The following is a 22,773-nucleotide window of genomic DNA, read 5'->3' as shown; positions in this document are numbered from 1 at the left end:
CAACATCACTCTGCCCAAACCTCCATATCCCACCACCCCACCACAACATCACTCTCCCCAAACCTTCATATCCCAAACCTCCATATCCCACCACCCCACCCCAGTCCCAACATCACTCTCCCCAAACCTCCATATCCCACCACCCCACCCAACATCACTCTCCCCAAACCTCAACAACATCACTCTGCCCAACCTCCATATCCCACCACCCCATCCAAACATCACTCTGCCCAAACCTCCATATCCCACCACCCCATCCCAACATCACTCTCACTCTGCCAAACCTCCATATCCCACCACCCCATCCCAACATCACTCTGCCCAAACCTCCATATCCCACCACCCCATCCCAACATCACTCTGCCCAAACCTCCATATCCCACCACCCCATCCCAACATCACTCTGCCCAAACCTCCATATCCCACCACCCCATCCCAACATCACTCTGCCCAAACCTCCATATCCCACCACCCCATCCCAACATCACTCTGCCCAAACCTCCATATCCCACCACCCCAACCCAACATCACTCTGCCCAAACCTCCATATCCCACCACCCCATCCCAACATCACTCTGCCCAAACCTCCATATCCCACCACCCCATCCCAACCCCCATCCCAACATCACTCTGCCCAAACCTCCATATCCCACCACCCCATCCCAACATCACTCTGCCCAAACCTCCATATCCCACCACCCCATCCCAACATCACTCTGCCCAAACCTCCATATCCCACCACCCCACCACCACATCACTCTCCCCAAACCTCCATATCCCACCACCCCACCACCACATCACACAGCCCAAACCTCCATATCCCACCACCCCACCACAACATCACTCTCCCCAAACCTTCATATCCCACCACCCAACCACATCACGCTACCCAAACCTACATATCCAACCACCCCACCCCAACATCACTCTCCCCCAAACCTCCATATCCCACAACCCCACCCGAACATCACTCTCCCCAAACCTCCATATCCCACCACCCCATCCCAACATCACTCTACCAAACCTCCATATCCCACCACCCCATCCCAACATCACTCTGCACAAACCTCCATATCCCACCACCCAACCACATCACTCTACCAAACCTCCATATCCCACCACCCCACCACAACATCACTCTGCCCAAACCTCCATATCCCACCACCCCATCCCAACATCACTCTACCAAACCTCCATATCCCACCACCCCATCCCAACATCACTCTGCCCAAACCTCCATATCCCACCACCCCATCCCAACATCACTCTGCCCAAACCTCCATATCCCACCACCCCATCCCAACATCACTCTGCCCAAACCTCCATATCCCACCACCCCATCCCAACATCACTCTGCCCAAACCTCCATATCCCACCACCCCATCCCAACATCACTCTACCCAAACCTCCATCACTCTACCCAAACCTCCATATCCCGCCACCCCATCCCAACATCACTCTGCCCAAACCTCCATATCCCAACACCCCATCCCAACATCACTCTGCCCAAACCTCCATATCCCACCACCCCATCCCAACATCACTCTGCCCAAACCTCCATATCCCACCACCCCATCCCAACATCACTCTACCCAAACCTCCATATCCCACCACCCCATCCCAACATCACTCTACCAAACCTCCATATCCCACCACCCCATCCCAACATCACTCTGCCCAAACCTCCATATCCCACCACCCCATCCCAACATCACTCTGCCCAAACCTCCATATCCCACCACCCCATCCCAACATCACTCTGCCCAAACCTCCATATCCCACCACCCCATCCTAACATCACTCTGCCCAAACCTCCATATCCCACCACCCCATCCCAACATCACTCTGCCCAAACCTCCATATCCCACCACCCCATCCCAACATCACTCTCCCCAAATCTCCATATCCCACCACCCCATCCCAACATCACTCTGCCCAAACCTCCATATCCCACCACCCCATCCCAACATCACTCTGCCCAAACCTCCATATCCCACCACCCCATCCCAACATCACTCTGCCCAAACCTCCATATCCCAACACCCCATCCCAACATCACTCTGCCCAAACCTCCATATCCCACCACCCCATCCCAACATCACTCTGCCCAAACCTCCATATCCCACCACCCCATCCCAACATCACTCTGCCCAAACCTCCATATCCCAACACCCCATCCCAACATCACTCTGCCCAAACCTCCATATCCCACCACCCCATCCCAAAATCACTCTGCCCAAACCTCCATATCCTACCACCCCAGCCAAACACGACTCTGCCCAAACCTCCATATCCTACCACCCCATCCCAACATCACTCTACCCAAACCTCCATATCCCACCACCCCATCCCAACATCACTCTGAGCAAACCACCATATCCTACCACCCGAGCAAAACACAACTCTGACCAAACCCCAGCCAAATAGCACTCTGACCAAACCTCCATATGTCAACACCCCAGTCAACATGTCTCTGACCAAACCTCCATATGTCAACACCCCAGCCAAACATGACTCTGACCAAACCTCCATATGTCAACACCCCAGTCAAACATGACTCTGACCAAACCTCCATATCCCACAACCCCACCACAACATCACTCTCCCCAAACCTTCATATCCCACCACTCCAGTCAAACACAACTCTGACCAAACCTCCATATGTCAACACCCCAGTCAAACATGTCTCTGACCAAACCTCCATATGTCAACACCCCAGCCAAACATGACTCTGACCAAACCTCCATATGTCAACACCCCAGTCAAACATGACTCTGACCAAACCTCCATATCCCACAACCCCACCACAACATCACTCTCCCCAAACCTTCATATCCCACCACTCCAGTCAAACACAACTCTGACCAAACCTCCATATGTCAACACCCCAGTCAAACATGTCTCTGACCAAACCTCCATATCCCACAACCCCACCCGAACATCACTCTCCCCAAACCTTCATATCCCACCACCCCACCACAACATGACTCTGCCCAAACCTCCATATCCCACAACCCCACCACAACATCACTCTCCCCAAACCTTCATATCCCACCACTCCAGTCAAACACAACTCTGACCAAACCTCCATATGTCAACACCCCAGTCAAACATGTCTCTGACCAAACCTCCATATGTCAACACCCCAGTCAAACATGTCTCTGACCAAACCTCCATATCCCACAACCCCACCCCAACATCACTCTCCCCAAACCTTCATATCCCACCACCCCACCACAACATCACTCTGCCCAAACCTCCATATCCCACCACCCCTCCACCACATCACTCTCCCAAAACCTCCATATCCCACCACCCAACCACATCACTCTCCCCAAACCTCCACCACCCAGCCACATCACTCTCCCCAAACCTTCATATCCCACCACCCCACCACAACATCACTCTGCCCAAACCTTCATATCCCACCACCCAACCACATCACTCTCCCCAAACCTTCATATCCCACCACCCCACCACAACATCACTCTGCCCAAACCTCCATATCCCAACACCCCATCCCAACATCACTCTGCCCAAACCTCCATATCCCACCACCCCATCCCAACATCACTCTGCCCAAACCTCCATATCCCAACACCCCATCCCAACATCACTCTGCCCAAACCTTCATATCCCACCACCCAGCCACATCACTCTCCCCAAACCTCCATGTCCCACCACCCCATCCCAACACAACTCTGCCCAAATCTCCATATCCCACCACCCCATCCCAACATCACTCTGCCCAAACCTCCATATCCTACCACCCCATCCCAACATCACTCTACCCAATCCTCCATATCCCAACACCCCATCCCAACATCACTCTGAGCAAACCACCATATCCTACCACCCCATCCCAACACAACTCTGACCAAACCTCCATATCCTACCACCCCAGCCAAACACAACTCTGACCAAACCTCCATATCCCACCACCCCAGCCAAATAGCACTCTGCCCAAACCTTCATATCCCACCAAACACAACTCTGACCACCTCCATATGTCAACAACACATGACTCTGACCAAACCTCCATATCAACACCCCAGCCAAACATGACCAAACCTCCATATGTCAACACCCCAGCCAAACACAACTCTGACCAAACCTCCATATGTCAACACCCCATATATCCCACCACCCCAGCCAAATAGCACTCTGCCCAAACCTTCATATCCCACCACTCCAGTCAAACACAACTCTGACCAAACCTCCATATGTCAACACCCCAGTCAAACATGACTCTGACCAAACCTCCATATGTCAACACCCCAGCCAAACATGACTCTGACCAAACCTCCATATGTCAACACCCCAGCCAAACATGACTCTGACCAAACCTCCATATGTCAACACCCCAGTCAAACATGACTCTGACCAAACCTCCATATCCCACAACCCCACCACAACATCACTCTCCCCAAACCTTCATATCCCACCACTCCAGTCAAACACAACTCTGACCAAACCTCCTTATGTCAACACCCCAGTCAAACATGACTCTGACCAAACCTCCATATCCCACTACCCCACCACAACATCACTCTCCCCAAACCTTCATATCCCACCACCCCACCACCACATCACTCTGCCCAAACCTCCATATCCCACCACCCAACCACATCACTCTCCCCAAACCTCCATATCCCACCACCCCACCACAATATCACTCTGCCCAAACCTCTATATCCCACCACCCCACCACAACATCACTCTCCCCAAACCTTCATATCCCACCACCCAACCACCAAAACACTCTCCCCAAACCTTCATATCCCACCACCTCACCACCAAAACACTTTCCCCAAACCTCCATATCCTACCACCCCACCACCACATCACTCTCCCCAAACCTCCATATCCCACCACCCCACCACAACATCACTCTCCCCAAACCTTCATATCCCACCAACCAACCACCAAAACACTCTCCCCAAAACTTCATATCCCACCACCCAACCACCAAAACACTTTCCCCAAACCTTCATATCCCACCACCCCACCACAACATCACTCTCCCCAAACCTTCATATCCCACCACCCAACCACCAAAACACTCTCCCCAAACCTCCATATCCCACCACCCCTTCACCACATCACTCTCCCCAAACCCCCATATCCCACCACCCAACCACATCACTCTGCACAAACCTCCATATCCCACCACCCAACCACATCACTCCTCTCCCCAAACCTTCATATCCCACCACCCCACCACAACATCACTCTGCCCAAACCTTCATATCCCACCACCCAACCACATCACTCTCCCCAAACCTCCATATCCCACCAACCCATCCCAACACAACTCTGCCCAAATCTCCATATCCCACCACCCCATCCCAACATCACTCTGCCCAAACCTCCATATCCTACCACCCCATCCCAACATCACTCTACCCAATCCTCCATATCCCAACACCCCATCCCAACATCACTCTGAGCAAACCACCATATCCTACCTCCCCAGCAAAACACAACTCTGACCAAACCTCAATATCCTACCACCCCAGCCAAACACAACTCTGACCAAACCTCCATATCCCACCACCCCAGCCAAATAGCACTCTGCCCAAACCTTCATATCCCACCACTCCAGTCAAACACAACTCTGACCAAACCTCCATATGTCAACACCCCAGTCAAACATGACTCTGACCAAACCTCCATATGTCAACACCCCAGCCAAACATGACTCTGACCAAACCTCCATATGTCAACACCCCAGTCAAACATGACTCTGCCCAAACCTTCATATCCCACCACCCTACCACAACATCACTCTCCCCAAACCTTCATATCCCACCACCCAACCACCAAAACACTCTCCCCAAACCTCCATATCCCACCACCCCTCCACCACATCACTCTCCCCAAACCTCCATATCCCACCACCCCTCCACCACATCACTCTGCCCAAACCGCCATATCCCACCACCCCACCTTTACACCTCTCTTTGTTTTGTACCCCTGACTCCTACAACACGAAATGAACCTTTGTTTTTTTTTGCTCCTTTATTTTTTTAGATCATTCAACATCGGTGGTTATGATGTTTCTCTTCCTTGCCACCTTATTTGGTGTGGTGACCCTGGCAGGGGGTCAATCAACACCAATCAGAACAGAAACATGTTCCGGAAATCACCAGAGTACTACTATACAGCCTAATGGGCAGGCCTTTATTGGAGGTTTAGTTAGCATGAACTATGTGGCAGATAGTGGGCATGGATGCGGAAACATTTCACCTATAGGTCAGTAATAATCTTGTGTGCTGTGCTGAGGTAAAAAAAAGGTTTAAAAGATTATGAATTATATTATTGTTCTATAATTTGACTACATTGATGCTAATTACACTACAAGGATACTGACTACACTACAAGGATACTGACTACACTACAAGGATACTGACTACACTACAACAATACCGACTACACTATAACAAGATTATGAATTATATAATTGTTCTATAATTTGACTACATTGATGCTAATTACACTACAAGGATACTGACTACACTACAAGGATACTGACTACACTACAAGGATACTGACTACACTACAACAATACCGACTACACTATAACAAGATTATGAATTATATAATTGTTCTATAATTTGACTACATTGATGCTAATTACACTACAAGGATACTGACTACACTACAAGGATACTGACTACACTACAAGGATACTGACTACACTACAACAATACCAACTACACTACAAGGATACTGACTACACTACAAGGATACTGACTACACTACAAGGATACTAAATACACTACAAGGATACTGACTACACTACAACAATACTGACTACACTACCAGGATACTGGCTACACTACAAGGATACTGACTACACTACAAGGATACTGACTACACTGCAAGGATACTGACTACACTACCAGGATACTGACTACACTACAAGGATACTGACTACACTACAACAATACTAACTACACTACAAGGATACTGACTACACTACAATGATACTGATAACATTGCAAGGATACTGACTACACTACCAGGATACTGACTACACTTCAAGGATACTGACTACACTACAAGGATACTGACTACACTACAACAATACCAACTACACTACAAGGATACTGACTACACTACAAGGATACTGACTACACTACAAGGATACTAAATACACTACAAGGATACTGACTACACTACAACAATACTGACTACACTACCAGGATACTGGCTACACTACAAGGATACTGACTACACTACAAGGATACTGACTACACTGCAAGGATACTGACTACACTACCAGGATACTGACTACACTACAAGGATACTGACTACACTACAACAATACTAACTACACTACAAGGATACTGACTACACTACAATGATACTGATAACATTGCAAGGATACTGACTACACTACCAGGATACTGACTACACTTCAAGGATACTGACTACACTACAACAATACTAACTACACTACAAGGATACTGACTACACTACAAGGATACTGACAACATTGCAAGGATACTGACTACACTACCAGGATACTGACTACACTACAAGGATACTGACTACACTACAAAGATACTGACAACGCTGCAAGGATACTGACTACGCTACAGGGATACTGACTACACTACAACAATACTAACTACACTACAAGGATACTAACTACACTACAAGGATACTGACTACACTACAAGGATACTAACTACACTACAAGGATACTGACTACACTGCAAGGATACTGACTACACTACAAGGATACTGACTACACTGCAAGGATACTGACTACACTACAACAATACCAACTACACTACAACAATACTGACTACACTACAAGGATACTGACTACACTGCAAGGATACTGACTACACTACAACAATACCAACTACACTACAACAATACTGACTACACTACAAGGATACTGACTACACTACAAGGATACTAACTACACTACAACAATACCAACTACACTACAACAATACTGACTACACTACAAGGATACTAACTACACTACAAGGATACTAACTACACTACAAGGATACTAACTACACTACAAGGATACTGACTACACTACAAGGATACTAACTACACTACAAGGATACTAACTACACTACAAGGATACTAACTACACTACAAGGATACTGACTACACTACAAGGATACTGACTACACTACAACAATACCAACTACACTACAACAATACTGACTACACTACAAGGATACTAACTACTCTGCAAGGATACTGACTACACTACAGGGATACTGACTACTCTGCAAGGATACTGACTACACTACAAGGATACTAACTACACTACAACAATACTGACTACACTACAAGGATACTGACTACACTACAAGGATACTAACTACACAACAAGGATACTGACTACACTACAAGGATACTAACTACACTACAAGGATACCAACTACACTACAACAATACTGACTACACTTCAAGGATACTTACTACACTACAAGGATACTAACTACACTACAAGGATACCAACTACACCACAACAATACTGACTACACTTCAAGGATACTGACTACACTACAAGGATACTGACTACACTACAAGGATACTGACTACACTACAACAATACTGACTACACTACAACAATACTGACTACACTTCAACAATACTGACTTCACTACAAGGATACTGACTACACTACAAGGATACTAACTACACTACAAGGATACCAACTACACTACAACAATACTGACTACACTTCAAGGATACTGACTACACTACAAGGATACTGACTACACTACAACAATACTAACTACACTACCAGGATACTGGCTACACTACAAGGATACTGACTACACTACAAGGATACTGACTACACTACAGGGATACTGACTACACTACAAGGATACTAACTACACTGCAAGGATACTGACTACACTACAACAATACTGACTACACTACAACAATACCAACTACACTACAACAATACTGACTACACTACAAGGATACTGACTACACTACAAGGATACTGACTACACTACAACAATACCGACTACACTACAAGGATACTGACTACACTACAAGGATACTAACTACACTACAAGGATACTGACTACACTACAAGGATACTAACTACACTACAAGGATACCAACTACACTACAACAATACTGACTACACTTCAAGGATACTGACTACACTACAAGGATACTGACTTCACTACAAGGATACTGACTACACTACAACAATACCAACTACACTACAACAATACTGACTACACTACAAGGATACTGACTACACTGCAAGGATACTGACTACACTACAACAATACTGACTACACTACAAGGATACTGACTACACTACAAGGATGCTGACACTTAAGTTATTTATAGTAAAGCGAAGGTTGTACGATTTGATGATTGTTTAACCTTGTCAGTAATTCTGTCATGATTTTGTTACAATTTGTTACCAAGTCTCGTGGTGGTTAATTGCATCACCTTTGTCTTGTGTTGTGCATTTTTTTTTACCTCTTCTCAAAATCCCTGAACTGATGTTAATGAAATTTTGCTGAAACTGTCCTCTGCCTATGAAGAGCCAAACCTGTGAATTGTATGGTCTCCAACCAACTTTGGCCTGAGGGGCGGGGCCAAAAAGGGTCAGATTGACTTGGATTTCAAAAATCTTCTTCTCAACACCCAGATATGCTAGAATCAGATACCTTCAAGGATTGAAGCATCTTAAGGTGCTTTATCAAAATTGTGAGTTGCATGGCCCGAGGGTCTCACATTTCCCCTTGGGGAAGGAGTAAAGTTATAGCTTATATAGACGCATAACTTGTTTAAATTCCATTGTAAATATTTCAAACTTGGTAACAGTTATGAGTGAAGGATGACAGATTGATGGTTTGCCCTTTTTCATCCTGGCTGACCTGCAGGGGCTGATGGGCAGGGCCAAAAGGGGTTAAATTTCAAAAATATTCTTCTCAGCACCCAGGTATGGTAGATTCAAATGCTCTGTGTGAATGAAAGCATGGAAGGTGCTTTAACTACCAAAATTGGTCTGATATTTCTTACTTGAGAGAAAGTTAACTGTAATTTTCATAGAAAAATATCATTTTTGAGCACAACGGTGTTTATTTCACACAGCAAATAACTTTGTAAGATTTATTAGTAAAGGATGTCACTATTTCTTTTTCATGACACTTAAAAGCTACATATCCTGCAACCTTTATATCCAATATTGTTTATTACAGGTGACCGTCAAGGTCGCTAGGCCTCTTGTTTGACGTTAAAACAGATATAGATATAGAACTGTAGTTTGTTATGATAATATTATATAGATGAAGATTGAAATTGATGAACCTCAGTTCTTCCAGTGTTGTAGTTCTTTTATTTCTAAGAAATTTAACTACCATGCATACAAATTTTCTCAAACGCAGTAAGAACAATATTTAAGAACCTTGTCTCACAACAGAAGGAAGTTAATAAAAAGATTTTTAAAAAAAGGACAAACAGGGTGTGGGTGGAGTGGGGGTGGAGTCGGGGCGAGGTGAGGGTGGAGTGAGGGCGAGGTGAGGGTGGAGTGGGGGTGGAGTGAGGGCGGGCGGGGTGAGGGTGGAGTGAGGGCGAGATGAGGGTGGGATGAGGGCGGAGTAGGAGTGGAGTGCGGGGGGAATGGAGGTTGAGTGTGGGTGGACTGAGGGCGAGGTGGAGTGGAGGTGTAGTAATGGTGGGAGGAGAAGTAGGTTTTCTATGAAGAGTTTAACAATTTAAGACATGGTTTGTATTAAGAGTTTAACAGGTTTACATGGTTTGTGTTAAGAGTTTAACAGGTTTACATGGTTTTTGAATTAAGAGTTTAACAGGTTTACATGGTTTGTATTAAGAGTTTAACAGGTTTACATGGTTTGTATTAAGAGTTTAACAGGTTTACATGGTTTGTATTAAGAGTTTAACAGGTTTACATGATTTGTATTAAGAGTTTAACAGGTTTACATGGTTTTTGTATTAAGAGTTGAACAGGTTTCATGGTTTTTGTATTAAGAGTTTAACAGGTTTACATGGTTTGTGTTAAGAGTTTAACAGGTTTACATGGTTTTTGTATTAAGAGTTTAACAGGTTTACATGGTTTGTATTAAGAGGTTAACAGGTTTACATGGTTTGTATTAAGAGTTTAACAGGTTTACATGGTTTGTATTAAGAGTTTAACAGGTTTACATGGTTTTTGTATTAAGAGTTTAACAGGTTTACATAGTTTTGTATTAAGAGTTTAACAGGTTTACATGGTTTGTATTAAGAGTTTAACAGGTTTACATGGTTTTGTATTAAGAGTTTAACAGGTTTACATGGTTTTTGTATTAAGAGTTTAACAGGTTTACATTGTTTGTATTAAGAGTTTAACAGGTTTACATTGTTTGTATTAAGAGTTTAACAGGTTTACATGGTTTGTATTAATAGTTTAACAGGTTTACATGGTATGTATTAAGAGTTTAACAGGTTTACATGGTTTGTATTAAGAGTTTAACAGGTTTACATAGTTTTGTATTAAGAGTTGAACAGGTTTACATGGTTTTTGTATTAAGAGTTTAACAGGTTTACATGGTTTTTGTATTAAGAGTTTAACAGGTTTACATGGTTTTTGTATTAAGAGTTTAACAGGTTTACATAGTTTTGTATTAAGAGTTTAACAGGTTTACATGGTTTGTATTAAGAGTTTAACAGGTTTACATGGTTTTGTATTAATAGTTTAACAGGTTTACATGGTTTTTTTTTATTAAGAGTTTAACATGGTTTTGTATTTATAGTTTTAACAGTATTTATAGTTTAACAGGTTTACATGGTTTGTACTAATAGTTTAACAGGTTTACATGGTACAGGTTTACATTGGTTTGTATTAAGAGTTTAACAGGTTTACATGGTTTGTATTAAGAGTTTAACAGGTTTACATGGTTTTGCATTAGTAGTTTAACAGGTTTACATGGTGTTTGTATTAAGAGTTTAACAGGTTTACATGGTTTTTGTATTAAGAGTTTAACAGGTTTACATGGTTTTGTATTAAGAGTTTAACAGGTTTACATGGTTTGTATTAAGAGTTTAACAGGTTTACATGGTTTGTATTAAGAGTTTAACAGGTTTACATGGTTTTTGTATTAAGAGTTTAACAGGTTTACATGGTTTGTATTAAGAGTTTAACAGGTTTACATGGTTTGTATTATGAGTTTAACAGGTTTACATGGTTTTTGTATTATGAGTTGTACAGGTTTACATGGTTTGTATTAAGAGGTTAACAGGTTTACATGGTTTGTATTAAGAGTTTAACAGGTTTACATGGTTTTGTATTAAGAGTTTAACAGGTTTACATGGTTTGTATTAAGAGTTTAACAGGTTTACATGGTTTGTATTAAGAGTTTAACAGGTTTACATGGTTTGTATTAAGAGTTTAACAGGTTTACATGGTTTGTATTAAGAGTTTAACAGGTTTACATGGTTTGTATTAAGAGTTTAACAGGTCTACATGGTTTGTATTAAGAGGTTAACAGGTTTACATGGTTTGTATTAAGAGTTTAACAGGTTTACATGATTTTGTATTAAGAGTTTAACAGGTTTACATGGTTTGTATTAAGAGTTTAACAGGTTTACATGATTTTGTATTATGAGTTTAACAGGTTTACATGGTTTGTATTAAGAGTTTAACAGGTTTTCATGGTTTTTGTGTTAAGAGTTTAACAGGTTTACATGGTTTTTGTATTAAGAGTTTAACAGGTTTACATGGTTTTTGTATTAAGAGTTTAACAGGTTTACATGGTTTGTATTAAGAGTTTAACAGGTTTACATGGTTTTGTATTAATAGTTTAACAGGTTTACATGGTTTTGTATTAATAGTTTAACAGGTTTACATGGTTTTGTATTAAGAGTTTAACAGGTTTACATGGTTTGTATTAAGAGTTTAACAGGTTTACATGGTTTTTGTATTAAGAGTTTAACAGGTTTACATGGTTTGTATTAAGAGTTTAACAGGTTTACATGTTTTGTATTAAGAGTTTAACAGGTTTACATGGTTTTGTATTAAGAGGTTAACAGGTTTACATGGTTTGTATTAAGAGTTTAACAGGTTTACATGGTTTGTATTAAGAGTTTAACAGGTTTACATGGTTTTGTATTAAGTTTAACAGGTTTACATGGTTTTTGTATTAAGAGTTTAACAGGTTTACATGGTTTTTGTATTAAGAGTTTAACAGGTTTACATGGTTTGTATTAAGACGATGAACATTTTGTTTTTTTAGAAATGCAGGCCTATGAAGCCATACGATGGGCACTTGATCGTTTAAATAAGAAAAATGAGGAGCTAAACGGAGAATTCCTCAACAACAGTTACATCCCTGGGGTGGAACTTGGTAAGTTTACTTACTATTTGTCAATTTTATTTATCTAAAATGATTTCATAAATGAGATTTTACATGTATTTGATATTTTACAATTTCTATAATTTCTATCTCCCTACTGCTTCAACTTATGTACAGGTATGATGGTGAAAAACTACTGCGACATGGGCTCCAATGCAGTGAGTTATGCCCAGGATATCTACCCACAATTCCTGTCCGAGGCCCGCGACTGCACCAAGAGTTCAGATCACCTCATACTGGGTAAGTCCTTCATTTAGAGCAACAATTTTTTAACTGCCTCACTTTTGGCCTTTAGTTCAGCATTTGTCCTTGACCCTGCCTCAATTTGGCCTTTAGTTCAGCATTTGTCCTTGACACTGCCTCAATTTGGCCTTTAGTTCAGCATTTGTCCTTGACACTGCCTCACTCTTTGCCTTTAGTTCAGAATTTGTCCTTGACACTGCCTCACTTTTGACCTTTAGTTGAGTATTTGTCCTTGACCCTGCCTCAATTTTGACCTTTAGTTGAGTATTTGTCCTTGATCCTGCCTCACTTCTGACCTTTAATTGAGTATTCGTTCTTGTGAGTAAGGCTTTGCATCATTTCTTAAATAAAAGAGATAGAGAGAGAGTAAACAAACCCATGACACACAAATTTTACATTTTTAGTGAAATTAACAATCAGTAATGCCTTTTAGAGTTGTAAGTATTACTAATTTTGGGTTAACTGAATTACAAATGTAAAGAAAGCTGAACTAAGATGATGAGTTTGATGTGATCATGCCATAATAGCAAACAGTACAGTTTAATAAACCATGCTACAGTTCATGAAGAAAGTGCAATTTGAGTATGCAACTGTCTGAACAGACTCCTTTCCTGTGATAAATTATTATGTCACTTTTCTATTATTAAGGATTTATCTGATTTATCTTTGGAAAAAATTGTTTTGATTTATCTTCAGGATGAAGTTATGTTTAATATGTCTTCAAGATAAAGAAATTTTGATGTTTCTTAAGGATTAAGTAATTAGGTCATCTGACAGGATGGGTCATGATGACCTATAGCCATCAACTGCTTTGTCCATCGTTGACCGTTGTATACTGTGTGCTGTTGCTGTGTGTAAACTTTTGACATTTTAAACTTCTTCTCAAGTTCCACCAGTGGGATTGACCTCAAACTTGCATGAAATGATGCTTAGATAGTCCTGATCAAGTGAAATCCAAGATGGCTGCCATGCCTCCCTCTTGAAAACATATTTTAAACTTTTTCTCCAATTCCATTGGTGCAATTGAGCTTAGAATTGGTGGGAATGTTACGGAAAGACAGCCAACAAAGTGTTGTTATTTCTTGACCTTGTCAAAGTTTTCTAATGGCAGCCTGGGAGGCCTTTTTTATACACCGCCAGAGGCAGTCGTATATTGGCATCATTTTCTCCGTATGTCGGTCCATACATACGTACGTCCATTTCTTGTGAATGCAACTCCTCCTAAAATAATCATCAAATTTTCACGAAACTTGTTCAATGTCACTACTACAATGGGTAAATGTGCATGCCGGGGCGATTTTTCAGTTCTTTGATTTTTGTAAGATTTATGCCATTTTCAACTTTGTATCTGTAGCTTGCTTTAAGTGGAGTTTTGTGAACGCAACTCCTCCTAAACTAATTATCAGATTTTCATATAACTTGCTCAATGTCACTAATACAATGGTTCGATGTGCATGAAGGGACAATTTTACAGTTCATTGATTTTTGTAAGATCTAGGATATAGACATGTTAAAAGCGATAATTAAAAGGACCAATCTTGATCTTTATATTTTGTGGCAGCGTATATTGTGTCCACGGCACTCTTGTAATATGATTTCCTGTGCAACACCTACTTCAAAATTCTCCTCATGTTTTACCCATTGGATTGAGCTCCAACTTATCTGAAATGATCCTGAGATGGTCATGACCAAAAGGGGGAAAGGTAGCCATCTTGAAAAACATATTTAGTAAGATTTCATTCAAAGTAGAAAAAATAACCCTTCTCCCTGCTGAAAGTTTTCGTAGTCAGATGACCATTAAGGCCAGTGGGCCTCTTTTTTATTTATCTTCAGGATAAAGTAATTTTGATTTATCTTCAGGATAAAGTAATTTTGATTTATCTTCAGGATAAAGTAATTTTGATTTATCTTTAGGATTAAGAAATCTTGATTTATCAATTTTTCAGGATTAACTGGTGCTAGTTCCAGTGGTGACACCAAAGTGGTCAACTCATTTTCTGGTCAGCTTGACATTCCTCTGGTATCCTACATGGCCACAGCTGAGGAACTGACCACTAGGAACATGTATCCCAGCTTCATGCGGACAGTCTCGCCTGATGGACCCTTGATGGATGTAAGTTCTGGACTGATATCCTTTATTTTGTTGATTCTGTGGATGAATGAAATTCCTGCTGTGGAAATGAATCAGTTTTTTTGTTTACATCCTTTTGTCATTACAGGCCATCATTAAGGTTATAGGAGAGTTGGATTGGCAGTATGTTGTTGTCGTGTACACAGAGAATGCATACGGACGAGGTTCTCTGGAAGAAATTCGTCCACGCCTGGCTGCAGCTGGAATCTGCCTCACTTTGGCTGTACCTGCAAATCCATCAGATACATCTTCATCAACGATGGCAGCCATTTTGGATCGTGTGCTTGCAACTGAAACGGTTGGTGTGATTTATCTAGGAGGCTCAGAAGTTGGCCTCAGTTTACTGGAGGAAGGCGACACTCATCTAGGTGCAGGAAAGTTGCAGTGGATTTACACAGACAGCCTACCTTTGTCTATGAATTTTGGTGGGAAAAAATATCCTAGAGGTGTCATTGCTGTACTGTCTGGTTCTAGAAAAATTATCGAATTTGAGGATCATTGGGTACGAATTGATGTAAACAATCCGTCATCAGAAAATCCCTGGTTCCGAGACTGGTATATGAATGAAAACACATGTCAGTTACCCGGTAACACCAACCCAGCATTCAACTCCTTCCCATCATGCACCACTCAGACTGAGTCTGAGAGACGTAATTCATTTGTACAAGACCAGTTTGTTGAGCCGGCCGTCCATGCAGTGTATGCATACGCACATGCTTTAAAAACTGCCCATGCTGTCCTCTGTGGAGGAAATGCTGGATTGTGTCCACAGTTGGCAAGTCTATCTCAGGAGGATTTCTACAACAATTATCTTCGTTCTGTTAACTTTACCTACACCAAGAAGGAACGTGTGGAAAGTTTGGCCTCAGTGGGACTTGAACCATACAATGCCCCAGCACAACTGGCCTTCGATGCAAATGGTGACATCATCAATCCTAGTTATGACATCTACAACTTTAACGATTACCCAGATGGAGCTGCCTTCAAATTCCGAAAGGTGAGTGTTCTAAAGCAAATTCTAAAATTGGGATGGACATAAAATCAAACCTATTGAAATAATCTTCTAAAGTAAGAAACCAGAAATACAAAATTAGACAGGTATACAAATACTTCAACACAGCTCAAAATTAAACATGTGTACCATTAGAAGACAAGCTGTTTTTAGAGACCACTTGTGTTAAGAGGTCATCTCCAGACTACCTGTATTTAGAGACCACTTGTGTTAAGAGGTCATCTCCAGACTACCTGTATTTAGAGACCACTTGTGTTAAGAGGTCATCTCCAGACTACCTGTATGTAGAGACCACTTGTGTTAAGAGGTCATCTCCAGACTACCTGTATTTAGACACCACTTGTGTTAAGAGGTCATCTCCAGACTACCTGTACTTAGAGACCACTTGTGTTAAGAGGTCATCTCCAGACTACCGATATTTAGAGACCACTGTTAAGAGGCAGACTCCATAAGGAGACCACCTTCTTGTGTTAAGAGGCCATTGTAAATACAGAAGAAAATCTAAATTCCTTTTTGTCTTGCAGTAAAGAACCACTTTATAGACAGTTCTGTTCTGTAGAAAGTGTCCTCTTAATACCTCGACGACCCAGCCAGTGATGACAGCCAAGATACACAAAACACTATAGAAAGTTAACTTGTTTTCCTTTTTCCAGTTTTATTGCGACTCTATAATCAGGTTCAATGGTCGTTTTTATTTCTGTGATGCCCTGACGGCAGTGTTCAAAGAGAAGTTTACATTTTATCCCCTACTAGGTAAATGATGCCATGTGTCTGTGTTTATAGGCGTCCATGATAATATTGTGTACCAACAGTTTATGTTTATACCTGAATATGTTTTTGTGGTCATCAGCCTAAGTCAGAGGTCACAGATTAGCATATTGACCACTTTTAAAGTAAAAGCATGTGTTCAAGATCTCATGAACCTCTAAACAAATTTAATTTCTTGTTCACACCATAGCATAATACTGTCCCATTCTATACTAGAGTAGACTTTGGTGGTCATTGGTTAAAGTGAAAGGTCAAAAGTCGATATGTTGACCACTTTTGTGTACAAGATGTCTCATGAAAATCTAAACAGTTTACTTCATATTCACACCATAGCATCAAACTCTCACATTCAACTACAGGTTAGATTTCGGTGGTCAAAGGTCAAGGTTAAAGTTCAAAGGTTACTGTTGACTAATTTGAAGTATAAAGCTTTTGTGCAAGATATCTCCAGAATCACTCATTAGGTTTAGATCAGAAGAGCTAGACTGAAGGTGTTTATTCCCCAAAAGATTTGGGGGCGTATTGTGTTTGTGGTGTTTGTTTGTCTGTTGTTAGCATTACCTATAACTGTTGCATCTTAAGATGTAGGGCTTGCATGTGTGTTCCTTGTGACCTTACTGGTGCTACCAAAATGTTTTACCTTGAGTGTGACCTTTGACCTACATTTGAACATTACCACAATGAAAACAAGTATTTTCCCAAATTGTACATACATTTGATTAGCACATGCCTTGCGTAGTACTGTTATAATATACCACTTCGGGGCCTAGTGTTTCCTAAACACATCTTGCTTATTTTACATACAATTGTTTTTACTACATTGATGTTGATGTTAAGGTAATTGACATATAACCTATGTTCTATGAGTTCTACACAAATGGGGACGACGCAGATTTTGACAGAATTGTTTTTGTTTTCTTTGTTACAGTTGGGATCTTACCTGAACGGACGTCTGGAGATTGTAAAGAGTCGGATGAGGATGTATGACATGACTCGGGACCATGCTCTTCCATCTCTGCCTTCCTCCCCTTGTCCTGCCTCAGGTTGTGGCCCCTGTCTGGGTCACCTTGTTGATGCCAAATACCTGTATGTTCCTGGGGACATTGTCATCACTGGTATTTTCTCCATCCACGAGGAAGGTGACAAACCACTTTCATGTGGAGACTTTAATAATGGTATGGCATCTGGTATTCAATTCCTTGAGGGAATGGTGTACGCTCTCTCAAACATCAACAACCAGCCAGGACAGACATTATTGCGAGGTGTAAGTCTTGGTGCACTTGGTTTTGACGACTGTATGGATAAAGTAGTGGGAGGTCATTTTGTAACGCAAGTTCAAACAAAAACGCGCATGATAACAGACACTGCTGGCACTGCCCTTGACCCCCTTACTGTCGAGGCATACATGGGGGCAGAGGGCACTGATTTGACAGTCCCACTGGCAAAACTGATGGATATCATTAAACGACCTCTCCTGGGGTACAACGCAATGAGCGCTGAACTCCACGATAATGCTTATTATCTATACATGTCCTACAGTAACAGGCTTTATATGAAGGCTTTTGTCCTGCTTCTGAAACGCCTCGGCTGGCACTACGTACAGACTGTCCGTGCCATGTCCATGGAAGCCAGGAATGCTATTGAGGAATTCCGAATGATTGCTGCAGATCATGGAATATGTGTAGTATCCTCGTATGAGTTTGGAACAGATGGTGATGTTGAAGATATCTTGATGATGTTAGAAGGACAATCATCTGTAAATCCTGTCCTGGTTGTCTCCCCTACTGAAGATCTTCGTGAACTGTTACTGGAGGTCAGCAAACAGAACAAAACTGGTCACTTTGTCTTCATGGCACCTGTTGTGAGATCTGATGATGTGTTCAAGGGTGACGAGGCAGCAGCTGAGGGTTTGATTAGCCTAGATGTACAGCGACCAGACCTCTCTGCATTCCTAGGCTATCTGAGTGGTCTGCGTAGAGATAGTTATACCACAAATCCGTGGTTCAGTGAATGGTTTGAGAACATGCATGATTGCTCTTTAGATATAAACAACATGAGGGATTATACCTCAGCATGTGTTGCATCTGATGTGACTCTCGGTAAAAATTTCAAACTCAATGTGAACAGTTATGCTACAATCTATGGCGTTTATGCAATTGCATATGGTCTTCACTATACGCTTCAGTATTACTGTGGAGTGGGCTACACTGGCATCTGTGGAGACTATATGACGGCAGCAGACAAGGGCGAAAAACTTGTCGAAATGATTGAACAAATGTCGTTTACAGTTGACGGGTTGACCATACAATTTGTGGACGGTCAGGCAAATTTTCCGTTAGAGTTCTCCAACTACAGATCTGGATTTGTTCCGGTAAGCAAATTGAAACAGTTTATCTTTCCTTATAATTTTCAATTTTGTAGTTTAAATGATAATCAGGTGAGTACATCATAATAGATCATAAAAGGAAAAAAAGTAGTCATGAACATTCAGAGAAAAACTAATTGATCTGATCAAACTGGTAATGGCATTTTGTCAGTCTGTCCGTTCATCAGTGTGTCCATCGTCATAATTTTCTCAGAAGCATGATATCACAAAAACTACAGGAGGTAGAAGTATCAACATGAAACTTCATTGATAGATAGATCTTGATAAGGAGAAGTGCAGTGTACAAGAACTCTCTCTTGTATAATTAATTTAATTATTTTTCATACTTGCATAAAACCCTTTAATATCCAGTGCCTTCTGGCTACCATTTGTCATACATATTTTTATGCTTTGTAATACTGTATGAGGTTTTTTTATTACAAAGAAATCGGAAAAGAATATTTAAAAAAACTAGCTGTTTTGGAACTAGCATTTATTTGGAGATCATCCATCAGTTCCACCAATTCTCTTCCAAACTTGTTCAAACTTGGTTATTAAGCAACTCGCGTGAATGTGTTTCAGTATCCTTAATATATTCATCAGTGATTTCTCAGAGCTACTACCACACTGGGGACCATTATAGCCTGTGATCAGTGTAACCTTAGGTGAAGATCCAAGATTGTGTGATTTGACATTCTGTACCTGATGTAGTTAATATTACTGAGGAAGCTGAGGATTGGTTTGTTATGGTTGTGTCTTTTAGCAAGACACATGACCCAAATTGCCAGCATGTGATGGAACTCCTGTTCACTGTGTTCACTGAGGTAGCAACCAGTTGCTAACAAGGTGATGTACCCTGCCTCAAAATAACCCTGGTTGTTCATGAGATCATAAACAATATCTACTGTGTTACAATTTTGACAAATCTTCAGATTAATTAGTTTGTTTTAATTGGAACTTGTCAATCTTAAGCCATCATAATCTGATTTTTACAGGTTGGGACTTACAATGCAATGACAAACAGTTTTGTGATCCAGACCAGTCAGTTGAGTTTAGCCGGTGGTGTACAGCTCAGTTCTGTGATGCCTTACTGCAAGACTGTTTGTACACAGTGTCTGTACATGTTCGGAACACAAGATTACATGTACATTGACGGCGACCTTATCATTCCTGGAATTTTTGATGTCCATTATCCAGGAATGACAGACTTTTTGTGCGGAAGTATTCGATCAAAGAACGGCTTTCTTAACACGGAGGCTTTCGCATTTGCTCTCCAACAAGTAAACAGTGGAACTACAAGTGTTAAACTGAACAGTGTAAAACTTGGAGGATTGATTTTTGATGGGTGTATGAATCCGATCAGAGGTCATGTGATCGCATCTTCTGTTTACTACGGTTTGCTGCCACGGGAGAATGGAATGCCAAAGTACCCTCTTGACAGGTTGCTTGGGTGGTTGTCATATGATAGCAGTACGACTGTTAATATTGCTGAATCACTTGGACATTTCGGAATTCCTGTGGTCACTCCAGGCGCCACCACACCTGTTCTGGATAATAAGAAACGCTTTGATAAATTCTTTCGTACCATTCCTTCTGATGGAGTTACTACACTTGCCATGGCACAGGTTGCCAAGGAAATGGGATTTGAATATATAATCACTCTGAATGCTCCAGAGGAGGGAAGCCGTGATGCCATGAAACAGTTCAGAGAATATGCTCAGGACAACGGCATATGTATTGGAGCTTCGTATGAATTTGAGACCGACGGCCCCATGGCAACCTTAATTCAATACATCACCGAATCATCGAGTCGCGTGGTAGCAGTCTTCAGTGATGCTGATCGTTATGTGGAAGACCTTCTCATAGCCAAAAACAATAACCCTCAGGCTGCAAACATTGTATTTATGGCCAATCGACCATGGCAGAACCCTGTTATCAGCACAACATCCCTTTTCTATGCTACTAACACCTTAACCTTCGGCTACAAGTTCCCACCTCTGCCAGAGTTGCGGAACTATCTATCTCAGAAATACCCAATCTCATACACTGATAATCCATGGTTCAATGAATTCTATCAAAAGTATTTCTTGTGTAATTTGGACGGGAACTGGATGTACGCACAGAACTGTGGGACATCATCCATTGTTACAAGTAAGTACAAAGTCCAAATTACTTTTATATGTACCGTTAACATTGTGGGGTTGTGTAAGCCTTATGTTTTACATGATTTAAGTTACACTGCAGACACGTACCGATGGATCAGAATCAGATGTAATGGAAATCTTTTGTTTGTACAGATGACTTCATTGAAGACTATGCAACACTTCCCACAATTCATGCTGTTTATTCAATGGCGGAGGGTGTTCACCGAACCCTAATGGAAAAATGTGGTGTCAACTACAGTGGTATCTGTTCGAGGTAAGCTAACACTAGTAAAGTTTTTACATTTTATACATATAGAATGTACTAGTAAAGTTTTTACATTTTATACATATAGAATGTACTGTAGAATGTACTAGTAAAGTTTTTACATTTATACATATAGAATGTACTGTAGAATGTACTAGTAAAGTTTTTACATTTTATACATATAGAATGTACTAGTAAAGTTTTTACATTTTATACATATAGAATGTACTAGTAAATTTTTTACATTTATACATATAGAATGTACTGTAGAATGTACTAGTAAAGTTTTTACATTTTATACATATAGAATGTACTAGTAAAGTTTTTACATTTTATACATATAGAATGTACTGTAGAATGTACTAGTAAAGTTTTTACATTTTATACATATAGAATGTACTAGTAAAGTTTTTACATTTTATACATATAGAATGTACCAGTAAAGTTTTTACATTTTATACATATAGAATGTACTGTAGAA

At 41.2% G+C, this 22,773-nt stretch overlaps 1 protein-coding gene across 1 annotated transcript in view; it reads left to right on the top strand.

Annotated features, from left to right (window-relative positions):
* Positions 1 to 5,654: 5,654 nt before the first annotated feature.
* LOC132555488 (uncharacterized) overlaps positions 5,655 to 22,773 on the top strand; it is a 32,217-nt gene continuing 15,098 nt past the window's right edge. Inside the window, 9 exon segments of the mRNA XM_060219838.1 lie at positions 5,655 to 5,721; positions 6,034 to 6,255; positions 13,245 to 13,355; positions 13,482 to 13,604; positions 15,554 to 15,720; positions 15,827 to 16,735; positions 18,447 to 19,889; positions 20,879 to 22,034; positions 22,181 to 22,301. Coding sequence (XP_060075821.1) covers positions 5,655 to 5,721; positions 6,034 to 6,255; positions 13,245 to 13,355; positions 13,482 to 13,604; positions 15,554 to 15,720; positions 15,827 to 16,735; positions 18,447 to 19,889; positions 20,879 to 22,034; positions 22,181 to 22,301 — 4,319 coding nt within the window.

Source organism: Ylistrum balloti, unplaced genomic scaffold (assembly GCF_031769215.1).
Source record: "Ylistrum balloti isolate Yb309-2 unplaced genomic scaffold, AGI_CSIRO_Ybal_v1 Utg370498, whole genome shotgun sequence".
NCBI lineage: Eukaryota > Metazoa > Mollusca > Bivalvia > Pectinida > Pectinidae > Ylistrum > Ylistrum balloti.
Note: the sequence above shows the minus strand (reverse complement) of the source record. Positions and strands in the feature narration are given on the sequence as shown.